The sequence below is a fragment of the Netta rufina genome, assembly GCF_964035555.1.
Source record: "Netta rufina genome assembly, chromosome: 3".
Taxonomy (NCBI): domain Eukaryota; kingdom Metazoa; phylum Chordata; class Aves; order Anseriformes; family Anatidae; genus Netta; species Netta rufina.
In genome coordinates, this window is record NC_140125.1 from 43,254,486 (window position 1) to 43,272,460 (window position 17,975).

A 17,975-nucleotide genomic window follows, 5' to 3' on the forward strand; every position below is an offset into this window, starting at 1 on the left:
CATTTTACTTCCAAATCATAGCTTCGAAGCAGGGTAAGATAACAGATTTTTTTCAAAAGGGGGTCCCCATTTGTGAGTAATTAACGTTTCATTATGCCTGCATTTCTGTAAGTTCAGGAAAGGCTGCATTATCCTGGGAATGGAGTATTGTAAGAGTGTTTGAACAATGTTTGTTAATTGTACGCTTTTAGTGATTCTGTTCAGAAAATACTACTACTCGTAGCTAATCAAAAGAAGAATAAACCTTCTAGTATGATTTGGAATTTGTACAAATCTTTAGAACTTCTTGGTGAGCAGAATTCATGTCTGCTGCATGGAGATGCAGTACTTGTGTCTGCAAAACTCAGTAGGGGTACAAAAAACATAACAAGAACTAAAGATTTTGAAAATAACTTTAAAGATTCTAGTAGCATCTTCTTAAAGTAAACTGTTATGATGATGTCTTTATTATTCCTTTCTGTAGGCTTTTCCAGCAAATGCTGTTACGGCTTTCGCATACTGCAGCTCAGTGACGGTGTTCTTCACAGTAATTAAGGTGGTCAGTTACCGTCTGCATCTGATGTTTGATAAAGGAGAAGTAATTCAACAGCAGATCTCAAGAAAAAATGGAAGGCAATGTAAAGATGCAGAGGTCCCAAAAGGAAACACAGTTCAGCCCTCAAATCGTAGGTAAGGTTTTCGTTGTACATTAATGATACACTTTGTAAAGCTGGTAGGTTTGTACAATGGTTCTGCATAGCAGAAATGCCTGCTGACTGCAAGAAAACTCCTTATGGTTTTGTGAGGAATGTCACTTAAAAACCTGCTTAGTGCTTGAATTCTCAGTGGCTCCAGCCACTGTGTTACAGCTACAGAACTTCAACTGAGAGCTCTGTGTAAATGAACTTTTTGTTTTGTTTTTGGTGTGTTTACAGTTGCTACTGAAAGCTCTGCTGCTGCTCTGTGCGAACTATGTATTAGAGGATTTGTTCTTGTACCTTTGTGCTGCTGTTCTTTTGTGTCTTTACATACATGTATACACGTCTGTGGCACGCTCCTAGCAGTGACGTTGCTGGGAGTGTTGAAGTCTGCCTGCACAAAGACTCTTCTGAGAAATGCTTCTTATGAGTCAATAACCATACAGAGGTTTTGATATAGTTGAAGGATGCCTTTCAGGCTCTGTTTCTGTTTAGTTCTCACCAGCCTGCAAAGCTGTTCCCTGTTTACGGGTGTCTGATACAGTAATTTAGGAGGCTCATCTGTTCTAGGTTGGCTCAAATTTAAACAGAACCTCCCTGTGTGTTTTCCTTTTCTTTGGCTAATGAAATAAATGTAAACTTTCATTATCCTGCCATTGTTTTGGTTACAAATTAGAGGTAGCATCCCTTGAAACCTGCATGTTAAGTCACATAAGGTGTTCCTTATAGGAGGTCACAGACACAGCCGTATGTTATTTATCTCTTGATCAGAAGATAAATGACTTAATTTTGACTAGCTGGATGACAGAAGTTTTAAAACAGGCCTTGGTAGCAGGCAGGTTGGTTGAACAAGTTTTTGAAGCCAGCTAGCTACAAAAAAAAATTTCTGGGGAAGGTAACTGAACTGAGACCCCAGGGAAATAATTTTGTAGCTTACGGGTAGCTGTAGGGTCTTAAAACTAAAATTGGAATAACAAAAAACACTTTTTGACATTTTGTCATAGTGGTGATTTTCTTTTTCAACTAAATTTTTGTTGCATTATACCAGAGAAAGAGAACTTATTGGTTCTTGTTAGTAGGTCTTGGTCAAAAATACTTGCTTACATCCATGGAAAATCTAATAGAAAATGTGTGAAAAGAGTAATGAATAGCTGAATACATCCACCAAGAAAATGATTAACAAGTTGCCTGTAGCATATATTTCTCTTGCTTAAGATGAGAGGAACATCTTTATTTTGTCATCTGATGGTTATATTAACGCACAGTATGCATTGCATTTCAAACAGTTGTTTTATGGGGGATTGTAAATAAGTAGACAGATAAAACAGTATGTATTCAAGGGTACAGTAAAAAGATGTAGAAACCAGGAATTACAAAAGGAGTAGCAAGGAATTGTACATTTAATAATAAAAATAAATAAAAAATAGCCTTTTGTGCCAATAAGTCTGTGCATTTAGCAGGCAGGCTGAATGACACTGTATGCACATAGGGAGTTTGGAGAGATGTCATTATATTTCTCATAGCAATGTCCTACTACTTGTGAAGGCACCATGAACATTCTACATTGAGTGATTTATTTATTTAGCAAGCTCTCTTGGAGAGGGAGAAGAGGCAAAATAGATCACAGCGTTTTTCAGCCTTGTACTTTTAAACTGGAGGGGGAAAAATATGCTGGCACTTCATCACATTGTGCTGTTCCTTCCTATTCCATTGTTATTCCTTAACTTCTCAAAACTTAGGGTGATCTTCTGTGGTTATAAACATTTGGTTCCTTTTCCCCCTTTTCAGCAATAACACTAGGGATAATGGTGTAGTTGGCGAGATCAACCAGAATGACTCTACCCCGACAACTCATGAGAGTTCAAGGGTACAGGATCTCCACTCGCAGAACTCATCTGGACCAATGGTTAGTATGCTTCTCTGTACTCAAGTTTTCACTCTGTGCATTACGCAGCTTACCACATAGACTTTTTTATGGTCAGGTGCTGACTGCTTGAAGCACATCTGCCCTGAATTGGAAGGGTACTTCCATGAATATACTGTGTATAACCACTGCTGTTGGCCAGCCTTGGCTTTGTCCTAAAAGTTTGGGTTTACAAAGGCATATCTGCTATAGATAATTCTGTAAGTCATTAGAAACCTTTGAAAATCTTGCTAAAAGCAACTAGTTTTCATGACTGCTTTGAGAGAAGGGAGAAGCTAATGCAATCAGAGTGGTCTCTCGTAACCTCAGAACGAATCTGCTCCTGGAGTATTAATAACTTGTTTTTGTTTAACTAGACTTATGCTTATACAATAAACATTCAACATGTACCTTCGGTATTTAAACAAAGCATAAAAACAGATTTTAATCTAGGGGATGTCTATGTGAGTTTAAAAATGCATGTATTCCAAGCCATTGTCCATGCTTCTAAATCAATTAGTGTATGAAATAATGAATGTGATATTTGTAGATCTTGTTATTAAAGGAAAAAAATGAGATATCCTTGAAGTCTGAAAAAGGAAGTATTCAAAAATTAAGAATCAGAATGAACACTGTGTGTGATCTTAAGCTACTCCCCACGTACACTGTGATAAAATCTTTAATTATGTGATCCCATGCTATTTTTTCCTACAGGACTTCTGCCTCAGTCAGTACAGAGGATGGTTAGCAATCTCTGAATAAGTAGCTATTTGATACTTCATTCTGTCTTCCTTTTTTTTCCCTCTGTGTCCCTAGTTATAGCAAACTATTCAAATCCTGGTTTGAATCAAAACTCTCTCATTTCCCTAGAGTGTTTTTACCTTTCTGTAGCATCTGTTTGGTTTAGAAACATTAACGGTTTTTCTTTTATGAGCTATTTTCCACCTTGTTTCTGTCCTAGTCCCCAGTATTCTGGTATTTGTCCAGTCTGCAAACCCATTTCTTCTGGGGATCTTGTCTGAGTCTCCCATTTCCAAACATGTAGGTTGGATCTACTCAACTAGTCAAACCTTTTCTTGCCTACAGGATACCCCCATGAGATTTTTGGGAGATAACAGCTGTTTTTTCTTGGGTTTGGAGTATGTTAGCCTGAAGAAATCCATGTTATTTTTTCCCAATGACTTTTATCTAGTTCTCCATTTAGGCTGTTGAATTTTAATCCCAAAGTGTTTCTCTGGAGTATTGTCTAGTCTGGGGCTTTGCTGTGCAAAACAGACATTGACCTGCTGATGAGAACGCATCAGAGGCTACCAAGATGGCTGAGGAGCAAGGTGCATGATGAATGAGGACAGGCAGATTTTTTCCTGTTTTAGATGTTTTTATCCTAAAGGCTAAAATCCATGTAAAGCTAAAAGAAGAGCTTTCTGTTCTCTTCAGCTTGCTAATGGAAGAATATAGAGAAGATTGAGCACTCTTCTCAGCAGTGTGCTGAGATAGAATAAGAGACAATGGACAAACTACAATTGAATGTAAAGATTTTATTTATTTATTTACCGAGAGTGTGGTCAAATACTGGAACAAGTCCAGAGAGGTTGTGAAATCTCCATTCATGGAGATATTCAAAGCTCTGCTGGAGGTGGCCCCAAGCAACTTGCTCTAAATGTACCTGCTTTGAGTGTGTGTATGTATGGGGGAAAGGGTTTGGACTAAATGACCTCCACAGCTTCCTTGCAATCTGAATGACTGTAGGGTAATTTAATGGCTTTCTCCTCTAGTTTTTCATCGAAAAATTGCTGGAGATCAAAGTTTTTCAGCTACATGTTTTCAAAACAGTAAAATGAAAAGAGGAACAGGTGAATGCATTCTATTCCTTAACAATTAAAAAAATCTAGAGTAGGCACTGCAAAAAAAAAAAAAGTTTTTTAAAGATCTTAGATTTTCTTTTTCCCCAAACATCATGCACACAATTGCAATGATGCAGTTTGGAGCATGGCTATTCTATAACCATCTCCCTCACCCACCCTTTGCATTTTGTGTAAGGTATGCATCCAGATTTCAGTGGTGTTTAGCAGTAATACCAGTGCTGTAAGTAACCTTTGATTAGATAACTGTTGCATTGATTTGTTACATTGCATCATTGTTTTATTGCTTTTTTTCAGCAGAACTTAACATGTAGCCACACTAACTTTGTGTGTTTTTTTATTTTTAGGAGCTGCCAACACGGGAAACTATTGAAGATCTCAAAGGTACATGTATCTCGAAGGCTTTATAAACCCCTTTAAACCTTTGTTTAATTGTTGCTTGGCACACAAGTCCCCACAACGGGTTCTATCATGCCTCATGTCAGGAGCTGAGTGGAAAAACTCAAGAAGACAAAATCTCAAGCGGATTCTACCAGAATAAGCTCTCTCAGCTCTCAGTTGGGCTGTTAGGACCACAGCCTTTTCATGAGCGCACAGATAACTTCCCCACTTTTGACATGGGGAAATGAAAGAGCCTTCTTCACACGTTCTTGGGGAGCTCTGTGCCTCTGGGAAGTATTAAAAGAGGAAGCCAATATTCAGGTTACATCTTAAAGCCCTCATACATTTTCTGACTGTATACCTTTGCAGTTGTTGACCTTTAGCTCAGTAGGGTAGACTCCAGCACACCTTGCTTTGCCTGCAGTTCCAGTGCTTGAGACGTCTCAGTATATTTCAGTTTATCTCCTTTTGGTTTAGGTTGATCACCATATCCTATGGAACCGTTTAAGAACTGCCTGAAGTATTACAATAAAATTCAGCCATGCTGGCTTATACTTTCTTCTCTCACTAAGTGGGGATAATTCTGTGTAAAATATTTATTTTTGATATTAGCTGTTTCTTGAGCTAATTTGATTATTTAAATAAAATAGACATGCTGCTACACCTGTTCTGATCTGAAAGGATTCTGGGTATAGAGTAGAACAGCAATTTTTCCACATGAGCCCTATTTTAATCTTCAAACACAATCCTACTAGTACGACTTATAATATGCCCACAACTATTCATAAAACTAATTCATCTTTGTCATCACAAAAAAATGGCTCGTTTGGTCTGACATTCTGACATTTATTCTCATATAAAGCACTATCAATATTACTGTATTTGCTTTCATAGTATTGTACATGCAGCTAACCAAAAGGATCCTTGCTTAAGAACTGCTGTAATCAGCTGTGCCACCTGTGCTTCCATTTGCTCTGCTCTGGAGCAGTTTTTCCTAGCTAAAGAATGGACCTTGATAATAGATAGTTGTCCTTGTTTTGTGAGACCGAACTTCTGTTATGTCTTTATTAGGGGTTATGGTACTAGAAGACCAGGCTGTACCAACAGTTTCATCTACCTCACCCTATGTCAAAGCAGATACATTACCTGTTTCTACAGCTTCTGCTTCAGGTTCTACTGCATCAGCAATAGCAACAAAACCAGCTGCTATGGAAACACTTTCTGGGAATGAAATAAACGAAAAAGGAGAGAATGGACACTCATATGGAGAGCATGGATCACGAGGTATTCTTGTGGAGAGAGATGTAGCTAAAAATTTCTCCAATGTTTCTTCATCGCAAGGTGATATTTTAAGGACTGGAGTATCTTTGGAGCCGTGGGACAGTGAAAATTCAATTATTTCAGAGCACTTGAGTAATCCTAGAAGTCACAAAAGAGAGAAATTGCTAGATGGCTCGCTGCAGGCGAGCTTTAGCAGTAACTGCCCACAGTGCAGTGCCTTTACAACCAAAGATCCTGAGCACGTGGAAAGTTCTTGCAATGCTGGTAATACCAATGAGGACCTTGATTGCTCAGACAGTGAGACTGCTGTTGCAGTTGTTGACAACTCTCTTCCCGGAGACCAACTGTGTGAGCCCATTAAAATTGTCATCACGATGAGCAGCACGCCAACCACCACCCTCAGCGACCTAGCAGGCTCTGTCCATCTAAAGGGTCTGGGGACTGACAGAACGAGCTCAGCCCTCGAGTCTGGTATAGTTACTGCAGATTGGCAAAGTCAACAAACTAATGAACAGCTCAGAATTCCTGTTATAACTTTTGATTTGTCTGATGACAGTAAAGGTAATGCCTATCCAGAAGTTAGTGAAAGTGATAGAACACCAGAAATTTTAAAGGCAGATCTGTCGTCTAACCATTGTTCTGGCTATGAATCTGGTGACGCAGTGAAGGAACACAGCAATCCAGCAAATAGTCCTTTGGAAACTAACACTTGTTCAGATCCAAATCAGAAGAATGCTTCGGAAAACATCCAGAAAGTGGATTTAAATCCTAAAGAAGAGCCGCAGAACCTAGATCCGCAGTCCTGTAGAACTGCTCATGAAAAGAGGCACATGCGGGTGCTGAGCGTAGACAGTGGGACAGATGTGCTTTTGAGTAAGAATTTCATGGAGGTATCTGAGAAAGAGAAGACCTTACCAACTTCTAAATCTGATTTAGAAGCTAAAGAAGGACAGGTGCCCAATGAATCTAACTTTCTGGAGTTTGTCTCCCTCCTGGAATCCATTAATACCTCAAAGATGAAGGCATCTAATCAATCCACTGTCAAAACAGAGACTACAAAAGAAAATGTGCTTGTTGGAGGTATGGTGCATGATTTACAACCCTTGGAATAAGACAATTGAAACTAGTTACATTATTTATAGCAACATTGCCTGAGATTTGCAGTACAGTGAATGCAGAGGAAAACTGGTTTTGTTAATAGGGTCAGGGAAGGGCTGGACTTGGTGGGATAAGGTTGTTTAGTGAAAGCGTGGTAGTGCCAGCTGCAATTTCTTGAATACTTAATTTTCTTAACGATTCCTTTTGAAAAAGCTAATGCTAACCTCAGCAGGTGTCCAGTTGTCGTGGTTCCGCTCGAGTGGGCAGCCGAGCTCCACCACAGCCGCTCTCTCACTCCCCCTCCTCAAAGAGGAATGGGGAGAAAATATGTGAAAAGGGCTCAAGGATTGAGATAAGGACGAGAAAATCACGCAGTAATTATTGTAACGGGCAAAACAGACTCGGCATAAGGAGATAGTAAGATTTATTGCCTATTACTAACAAGCGAGAGAAGTGAGAAAACAAAGGAAAAAGCAAACCAAAAGCACCTTCCACCTCCTCCCCCCGAGCGGCGCAGGGGAACGGGGGAATGGGGGTTATGGTCAGTCTACAGCACTTCTTCTCTGCCGCTCCTTCTCGGTCACTCTTGTCCCCTGTGCTGTGGGGTCCCACCCACGGGATGCAGTCCTTGATGAACTGATCTGGCGTGGGCTTCCCACAGGCAGCAGCTCTTCCAGAGCTGCTCCAGATATGGGTCCGTACCACGGGGTCCATCCCTCAGGAGAAAACTGCTCCAACCTGGCTCCCCTACGGGCAGCAGCTCCTGCCAGGTCACCTGCTCCTGCGTGGGCTCCTCTCCACGGGCTACAGGTCCAGCCCAGAATCTGCTCCGGCAGGGGTCTTCCACAGGCGGCAGCCTCCGTCGGTGCAGGGCCACCTGCTCCACCGTGGCCTCCTCCACGGGCTGCAGCGTGGAACCCTGCTCCACCGTGGTACTCCATGGGCTGCAGGGGGACATCCTGCTTCACCATGGTCCTCACCACAGGCCGCAGGGGACTTCTGCTCCGGCGCCTGGAGCACCTCTCCCCCTCCCTCTACACTGACCTCGGCATGTGCAAGGCTGTTCTCTCACTCCCTTGACTCTCCCGGCTGCTGTGTGGCGCAGCGTTTTTTTCCCTGTCTTAAATATGCTCTCACAGAGGCGCAAAACAACATTGCTTATTGGCTCGGATCTGGAAAACAATGGGGCCCTTCCCAAACATGGGGCAGCTTCTAGATCTTTCTCACAGAAACCACCCCTATGGCTCCCTGCTACCAAAACCTTGCCACGTAAACCCACTACACCAGTATGGATCTAGTGTTCCATGCTAGAATAGCTTGCATGTGGCAGGCCTCGATTGCAGGGATACCAGAAAGAGTTCTTAAATTGTGCGTAGCTACAGCATTACAGCTGCCTTTGCCCATCTTACCTGGTGCATGTTACTAGTGATCTGTGGGTTTGTAGAAACTGGAAGTGTCACTGGTGGTAGTTCAACTTCTATCTAATTAACGCACGTGTGTTCCTGAACTTCCTCTACAGTTGTGGGTTGGTTTCTAATTAAAAACAAAACAAACATACAAACAAAAAAATACATGTATTTGTTCTCAGTAGGTAAGAGTTCTGATTTTTGGTTGCTTAAAACTAATATATTCAGGTTTTAAGGAGGAAAGTTGGAGGGGTGGGGTCATTGGAACTTTGCAGTATTTTGATGAAAAATGGTTTCTTCTCATCCAACTTGTCCACTTAATTAAAAGGTTTTAATTTCTTTAAACAAAATCAACTCATTTAAAAACATATACGCAATCCAATTTACAGTTCTGATAAAGAAATAAGTGTTTCTAACCAATATTTTCATTGCTGACACCTAAATCTGTGACCCCTTTCTGTTTTGAAGGAACAGTATTCGTAACATCTTCAACTGCTGTGCAGACAAACCTAGCGAGCCTGTTTTGTGAGTGTGTGAGATGAGGTGCAGTGGAGCTGTGTGGAGTCTGGAGGTACTTGCCAAGTGATCTGTAGTTCCCTGGTTTAGAAGATCTGGGCTAAAGTCAAATAAGACAACCTCTATCCTCCCCTTCTCCAGAATGTTCTGTTCACCTTAGATCCTGTAACAGGTTGTTCTAAGATAGCCTAAGAGGAGGCAATCTAAATGCCTGCTTTGCATTGAATTTGGTTAACTTAGTGGTGCTCAGCAGAGCATCTCCTCTCCCCCGTTTCAGAATGACATCTCTTCCCTAGACTGGCCCTCAGCAGCCTGAATTTCCCTGCCTCTTCCCCCAAGAAGCCTCTCATTACATGGAAAATGTACAAGTGATTTCAAAGTTGTAAGCTTCATGAAGGCAAATATGAAATTCACATTTTTAGCTTAAAAATGGTAGATATTTCTTCTCAGTGCATCGTTTCCTGTCGGTTGCCTTTAGCCTTCACTTCACTTTTCCTAACTTTTTTCTCTTCTCTGTCCTATCAAAAGCATTAGACCCTTATCACGGTTTCCCCCTACGCTTATTTCTCCTTCCACTTTTATATTTCCCGTCCACTATTTATCCCTTTTCAGCATAGGTGCTTGACTTCCCTCCTGTGCCACCTCCTTATTCTGTTTCATATTTCTCATCTTTCTCATCTTTCCCTCCGTTCTTCCTAGCATTCCACACTGTTGCTTTTCCACTGTCTTTAACTCGCCTGAAATCATTGCCTCCCCACAACGTGGGGGAAAAGCCACATGGTAATATTTCCGAGGTAAGCTTAAAACAAGAAGTGCAGCTAATTCATAAATGGCTTTCAGACAAGCACCTTCAGATAACATGACTGCCTTCATAAAGGAAGGAATAATGGCTGATCAGAATAAATCAGATAATCCATAAATTCCCTGGTGACACACACACACAAAAAAACTTTATTAATGTGTGTATAGTTATTAGGCTTTCGATCTGGCAAACTAAGTGCTTCTTCTTAATATCCATGGATACATGTATAGAATAGCTATTCTATATCCTCTTGAATGAGGATTCAAGACCTTCCCTCAAACCAATCTGATACCTGAAGTGACCAAAACGGAATCCTCTACTTTCCTGTTTCTGTAAGCCCACGTGTTTGAAAGCCAGTGGAGCTGAGCATCATAAATGCGTGGTTAAGCTGCCCTGCTCATGTCTCAGGTGGGAGTGGAATGGGGATTAAGCAGCAGCTTCTACCACTGTGCGGTGTCTCCCAGACCTTGTGTTGGTGCTGTGGGAAAAAAGAGTTTCAAGCTGATTTTTTTTTGTTTGTTTCAAGCTAGTGAGAGGTAGTTCAAAGGCAGTTACTTTTACGGGCAAGAAGGCTTTATTTTCGAGCCTAGTCAGAATGAGCTCTTTGCTAAAATAAATTACTGTCATTGCTGGCAGCTTCCCCACAGTAAGACTTGATTTTAGGACTGAGAAAGCCTCTAATTTGTTTACAGCCTTGCAATTACGAATGTTTTTTAACAAAATAGCATTTTAGAGTAAATTTGAATAAACATTATTCCCACATTAAAGTGGTTGTTCAGAAAAATGGAGGGGAAGGAATATAGAGCAAGACAAGCTATGTACCACTTGTTTTGAGGGAAGAGCTTGTTTGTCTTTTTGTTTCTTTGTTCTTTTGACCTTGCAAACCACTTAATTGGCAAAAGCTAATAATAGATGCCTGGTCCAAGCGATCATGAAATGCACCGCACAAAGGTGTTCATTAGGAAATGTGAGAAACTTGGCGAATTCCTGGAAAGTCGTGTGTTCAGGGCTGTGTGTAAGAAAGCTGACGTTTTGCATAATTTGGAAAAGGCAGGGAAATGTGCTAATTGCAACAGTCTTGAAAGTGAGCAAATGTCATAGATGGTTCTTTGTTCACTGTCTGCTCCCTCCACACACTTGTGAATTGTGTGAAAGCAGAAGATGTATAATCTTCACCCAACAAGCCCTTAAAACCTTAGAATCACCGAACAGTTTGGGCTGGAAGGGACCTTAAAGACCATCTAGTTCCAGCCCCCCTGCCACGGGCCTGGACACCTCCTGCTAGATCAGGTTGCCCAGGTCCATATAACCTGGTCCCATCCAACCTGGCCATGAACACCTCCACGGATGGGGCATCCACAGCTTCTCTGGGCAGCCTGTGCCAGTACCAGCTCACTAAAATGCAGTACAAGAAAATAAAAGCCTTACTTAACACTAGCAGGGATGCCAGATTTAACGTGTTAAAATACAGGATGTAAAAAAGCTGTCTCTAAAAAGCTGTTCTGTTGCCACCCCGTCTCTTCTAGATCGTGAGAAAGTACCACTGACACTTGCTAAAAATGGCTTTTGGGCCTGTGTCCTTTCAGTTCTGAACCAGACTTTCACCACCCGCGTAATGAAAGCCTGTGGAAGGGCAACTGCAAATTTTTTTTATGCTTTGAGATGCATAAGGAAAGCCAGGTTTGTTGCGTTGCTTCGAGTTCCTCTGCCATGCCTGGAGCTGAGGAAGAGGAGCTGTACATCTGATCTGTGCAGGACGAGGACTCATGTATGTGCTGCCCCTGCTGACGCAGGTGACTCGCACTCTAGGACAGCTAATGTTATCACCTGGGGAGCAAAGCTGGCCGTAGGAGTGGTGGGAACCCACACAGAAGAACCTAAACCAGGACTGCGTGGCCTGAATTTGGATGTTTTGCAGGCTCTTTTTAGAAAAGGCACTCATCATCCTGGGCAGCGCACAAACCACAACCTTGAGCAAGTTCTGGATCTGAAGCAATTACCCTGCTCCTATAAAAAGCTGAAACATACTTAGGTCGATATTTTTAGACTCCTCTTTTTTTTTTTCCCCCCACATGTAAGAAAGAAAGCTACAACATATAATCATGGGGGAGAAGGATCTTGTGCGTAGAGCCACCAGCCCAGCTAGCTGCTGCCCTGGGAGGGGCAGGGGAGCTTCCTGGCAGAGCAGCTGCGTGCAGGAACCACGTGGAGTTTGATGCCACTTTTTGGCAGGGACTGATGGGGTGCAGAACTTGATTTGCTAAATCTGATGCTCAAGATGCATCAAAGCACCCATCAGTCTTATGGGTAAGGCTTGGCAGGCTGTGATTTAAGAAATTCAGGCTTGAAGTTCCAGTGGTGCTGCTGTGCTCAAGGGTAGGGCTGGCACCTGTAAAGAAATCATGAGGTTGTTTCAGAGGTTGGTCTTCTGACATAATTGTTAGGTTTACTGTTCAGTCTATTTACCTGAGACCTCAAAAATGGGGTTTTATTCCCTGCTCTGTTACTGGCCTAGGTGATTATTTTGAGCAAGTCACTTCAGCGCTTAAGTTTCCCTGTCCTGTAACAGATAGAGCGAGTGCCGTTGGTTTTTCCTACTGCTTCAGGATTAACATGGTAATCCTGATTAATGGATAGATAATCCCATGTGCTTCTTCAGTGCCTGTGGTGAAATTTTATAGCAATTCCTGGACTGCATCAGGTTCACTGGGCACTGTTCCTATTAGAGGGTGACTGGCTTTAATATTGCTTTTCTATTTTAATGTAGTTGTAGCATAGTAGGCACATTTGGATCGTGAGTAAGCTAGATGTTACTGCTGAAGCAGAAGGAGTGAAGAAAGGGTTGGGAATGGCAATTAAAGTGTCTTCTGTTGGCTTTTATGATACATGCTCCACAGATATGAATGGGATATTTCACAACTCAGACGGTTATGGTTTCATGCTGGGTACTTACAGGAGCACAGACTGATTTGAAATTAGTTATCTCTGCATCCAAACAGGCAACAAATATAGTTCAAAGTGAAACCTCCTATTTTGGATCATAGCGTTGTGGGGAGAGGTAGATTCTGCAATAGAGCAATTAAAGAACAGAAGAGACTCGGGCTTAATTAGCTTAATTCTGTTTGACCAGATTTCAAAACAGATGGCATTTGAAATTATGACAACAGTGGCATTCGAACTTGCAAGAGTGTGTTGTGGAGATTGGGATAGGGATACGTAGATAAAAGACAAGGGAACAAGGTATAGGAGACAGGGAAAGGGGACAAAATAGTAAAGTATTTTGGAGAAAATTTACAGAACGATAACATTTCATTCTAATCACCTAATGAAACAAGGCATCTTTAAAGTTGTGATAACCAGCTGTCAGTGTGTTGTGACTACATGTACAAAGGCTGCTCCACTTAAACTGTAAAACTTTTCCCAGTCTTTTCCCAGTGTGAAGTAAGGGCATGTTGACAAAGGTGATTTGTGATACCTAAAATCACTTCCACAAATGAACAAGTTGCATGGCAAAGGCAATTGTTGATAGTGCAGCTGCATTTAAAATAGGAGCTTGTTCCTCAGTTTGTTATATCCCGAAGTAACATCACTATGCTGCTACAACTCTTCAGTGCAGGGAGTATCTTATTCCCCAATGGGACATACGAGAATGTTTATTTTGGTAAGGATTTTGCCAGGATGACTAAGGGATGTGTGTTATGCTCAACCAAAATATGAAAGCAGTGTACAGACCAAAACCTAGGCGTTTGTGCAGGACTCTTCTGCTCCACCCTTCCCCAAGCCTGACGTGGCTATCAGTCTCGATAGTTTGACCTCGCATGCTTAAGACGTGGTGTATAATTTCCAGATACGTGTCCAAGTTACTTGTTGAGCCCACGTCTGTGCTTGAGGCTTCTGCTGGCCCTGCTGCTTGCCCATCAGAGATGTGGAGCAGTGCCGCTGTCTCAGTGGCTCTGGCTGAAGGCCATGGTGAAGGTGCAGACATACTCAAGTGTTGTGCTTTTGCTCCTGTAGAGTGTTTTCTTCTCATAGCTTAAAGTCAAGCTTTGCCAGCAAAATTTTCACGCAGGGAGCGTTTCAGTGATGTAGAGCTCATTATGCACCCTGGCAGGACACTCCCCGTCTAGACACCTCTATCTCTGCTTAAATGCTGAAGGTGTAAGTCACTTGGAAGAAAAGGAATGATAATTGTGACAAACAGTCATAAGTCCATTGCAGCTTATCTCTCCAGTGCTGGAAATAGTCATCACCACGGTGTTGTCTGATCGGCGTATACAGCCTGTAAGAAGCAGTACTGTTTATGTTTACATTATTCTGACTTTTTACCACTGCACTGCAGGGGAAAAATCTGAAAGACTTGTGGTTTGGAACGGGAAAGAGAGGCATTTTCTGAAACCACTAGATAATCAAATTAAAAAATATTTTAATTGTTCCAGCCCTAGAGCCAGTTTTGGGTAATATGGGGCCAATTAGATTATTAAAACCACAATTTCTGATCACTATCAATTATTCTTACTGCTTGGGACAGTCCGAACCTTTGGGAAGATGGTTTTGATTAGGTATCTACAGCCCTTTCACCTATTTCTGGTAGCTGCATGATTAAGGGGATGCTTCATTAATGCCACAGTTAAATATGATACAGTCACTACTTTAGCTGAAGTTATCTTTAAATAGGAAGGAAAAAAAAACCCAAAACACACTCACCCCTTTGTTTTTTAATAGGAGAAAGTAGGTCTGGAAGGCCCACTGAAGATTGTCTCCATATCCAACAGATGTAAAACTTTTCCCTAAATCAAACTCTTATTATTGCACAAGTCAAAATCCATGGTTGTAGCATGCTACAGAAAGAGAGCAAGAGACTCAGAACATCATCGGTATCATAGTGACTTTTTAATTTATTTTTTTGTAGAAGCTGAAGGAAAACTGCTGTTTCAAGCAAGAGTTACACGGTGTCTTTACTTCTGCTGCCCACTCTGTTGTTTTTGGTACCCCAGCTGGTTAGACCTGTAGTCATAGTCTGTGGCCCTGGTGAGGTTCTTCAGGTGTGGTGCTGCTTGTTGCGCTTCACGTGAAGGGCTGAGACCTGCTGGGACCAAGATGCCATGGGACAATTAAAGTTGTCTGTATACTTCTGGATTTTAATTATCTGAAGAAAAATAAGAGTGCACAGTGTCTTATGTGATTATGAGGCTGAAGAATTTGTTGCAGGTGTCTGAGGCTTTAAGATATTCTAGGGGTGTGCAATGTGAACTGAAAATGGTGTAGAGATGTCCTAACTCCTGAAGGTAGGTAGGTTTGTAGAAGTAAGGTGTTACAAGATCAGCTGATACGGCTGGAAAAAAAATGCAGACAGGTGATCTAAAAAGTCTGTGTATCCAAAAGCTTGTCTGCTCAATGATATCAGTTGGCTGAATAAAAAGATACGTTTTTCTCTGGAAGCCTTGAACCTGCTTTATCCTCAGACCATCTTAGCTATAACAACATTAATTCTTGACTGGTGACTCTTGCAGGTTAGGATGGTAATCGTATTGGCAGGAAGTGCAGCTTAGCAAATGGAATTTTTGTAAGGGGATTTTGTGCTTTTTTTTTTTTTTCTTGATGATTAAATTTCTACGACGCTTAAACAGCATGTATTGCAAGAGACCTGGGTAAGTACATATCAATGCACCTTGCAACATGCAAGAAGCTACAGACACACTGCAGCATCTCTAGCAAGCAAAACAAAACCTCTTTTTTCCTTAAACATTTAATTGTGTGACTACTCATGGTGATGAAACCAACATATGTTGCGCTTCAAAATCCCAACAAATACATTTTTTTAGTTTACAGTCAAAACACAGTTGAGTTGCAACATATTTCACAGTTCAACATGAACATCAGTAACTAAAAGAGATCACCACTTGAAAGTTGTATGCATATGGATAAATGATATATATGAATGGTATATCTGTAAAAAAAAAAAAAAAAAAAAAAAAAAAGTAATGCAATTGCTAGGAACTGAACATATACATTGCGTGTATTTTAAAATCTTTGGTTTGGTATTTTCTAAGCCTCGGGAAATCTACTGAGAAATTGTTTAGCCCCTTTGTTCTTTTTCATTGTATCAGGAGCACAGCTGGTAGGGAAGAGAGATTAGGCAGCTACCTACTTTCCAGTGCAACAGCTCCCTTTCCTTTGAAGGTACTGCCTGCCTTTTTGTAAAAGGGGAATGAGCCAGTGCTGCTGCTTTTCTGCTGTCGGTATGCATGACTAGGGAAAAAACTGTGGCCCCCAAGAAAGTTACCTATTACTACTGTAGGGTAGGGATAGATTACTTCTCATCTTCATCCAGAGGGAAGGAAATTCTCTTATTTGTAGCATCATGCAGGTGGTTCTTGAAACAACCCATTTGTTTGTCCTTCTCAGGTCAGAGTACCTCCTCATCCAATGTTCTGTTGGAGTTGTTTAAACAATATTGTTTGTCATGTTAATGTTTTTTGTAACACAAGTGTTGGCTGTAGTGTTTTAGCTTTTCTTTTAGATGTTCTTACCCAGTCGTCAATGAACAAAGCTCCTGACAGTCATCTGTGGAGAGTGGCTCTACTTCACTGCCCTGTTTTCCAGATAGCCAGACGACAGAGAGAAAAGAAGAAGTGGTGGGAACAGAAAAGCTCCGTGAGCAACTTCCTAAACAGGAAAGATCAGATGTACAAAGCCAAGATCGTGCTAGTACTAGTCCGGTGCTACCAGAGTCTGCCAAATTTACAGCACTGTAAGGCCAGTTTACTTTACAATTTTGTACTTCAAAGATATGATGTAAGCTGTTTTGTTTCATTGAGTAGAAATGACATAAACTTTTAATTAACCTCTCTTTCTTTTTGTTTTATTGAGAACAAGAAAAAAGTTCCTCATAGTAGTTTTGAAACATTTTTGTGTCAAGTTACCAGGGCAACAGGCAAAGGCAGATAATCTACCGGGTAACTTCTCAGCAGGACAGTTCTGTCTTGCAAGTAATAAGTGGACCTGAAGCATCTGTACAAGATGAGCTGTCCGTGGATGCAATGCATGTGTTCATAGATGAAAACGGTGAGTTTCTCTAGTTGGAATAAGTGCAATATGTGAAACAATTAATTCTGAAACCTTTAGACTCCCTAGAATTGTATTTCTCTTCTTATCTGTTACTGATTGCTTGTTTTCTGTGTGCATGAAAGAAAATGGCTTAGTAAGATCAGTAAATTTACTGTTGGATCAGCAATAATGAGAGAGTTCAAAATTCAACTAGCACAGACCTGAGGTATGCACAGTGCTGTATCTGCCAGAAGTTTGTCTTCCAAACATTACCCTCGAGAAGTGCAGGTTTAGCTTTGCTTTCCAGAACCTCTGGCACTTTCTGCCTGGGGAGGACGGGGGTGTGAAGGGAGGAGGGTCTGTACGAGGACGGCAGGGCAAAATGTTTCTCTTCTTTACTGTTGTGTTCTCCAGCTGAGCATGATTAGGTGCTGACTCAGGCTGAACTCTGGTAATGCTGTGGTTGGTCCTGTTCAGATTCGTGGTCTGCCATCTCTTTCAAGTGAATTGACGAGTGAACTAGTTTCTCTCAATGCCTGTGCTGGAGCACAGTTTCTCTGCTGCTATTACTGGAGGTTGAAGCTGTAATATGCGTGGTGGTGGTTTGTTTGAACTCCACGTGGAGCCCTGTGAGGTCCTGGCCAATACCTCTGAATGGCAGCCATCCCAAAAGCTGTGTTTCCTTTAAAGCTGCCTTCAAAACCAGTGTGGAATGAATACTCCTCATAGCTGGGATCCTGATCCCAGAGTTTTTTGGTTTTCTGCTGACTCCTCATGGCCCTGCTCGCAGCCCTACAGCTGCTCCTGATGTGTTGTGTGTCTAAGAGCAGCAGAACATCATGGCCTCTGGCTGAATGAACAGTGACCCTTCGCTTCTTGCTGCGTGTGCAAGGGGAAAGTAACAGTGGCTATGCTTTTAGCAGAATTTTTCACTGCTTTGTACCTCCTGACCTCACCTTTGTGAACATAAAGAACAAATCTGTTTTGTAGTGATTTCATATA

General features: G+C 41.5%; 1 protein-coding gene across 1 annotated transcript in view; it reads left to right on the forward strand.

Annotated features, from left to right (window-relative positions):
* The window catches only part of PCNX2 (pecanex 2), a gene marked incomplete at its 3' end in the record, with an annotated part of 153,254 nt that overhangs the window by 5,686 nt on the left and 129,593 nt on the right, over nucleotides 1-17,975 (forward strand). The window contains exons 2-7 of the mRNA XM_084283877.1: nucleotides 464-669; nucleotides 2,466-2,583; nucleotides 4,790-4,826; nucleotides 5,895-7,184; nucleotides 16,530-16,677; nucleotides 16,846-16,991. Coding sequence (XP_084140003.1) covers nucleotides 464-669; nucleotides 2,466-2,583; nucleotides 4,790-4,826; nucleotides 5,895-7,184; nucleotides 16,530-16,677; nucleotides 16,846-16,991 — 1,945 coding nt within the window. The remainder of the gene's footprint in view (nucleotides 1-463; nucleotides 670-2,465; nucleotides 2,584-4,789; nucleotides 4,827-5,894; nucleotides 7,185-16,529; nucleotides 16,678-16,845; nucleotides 16,992-17,975) is intronic.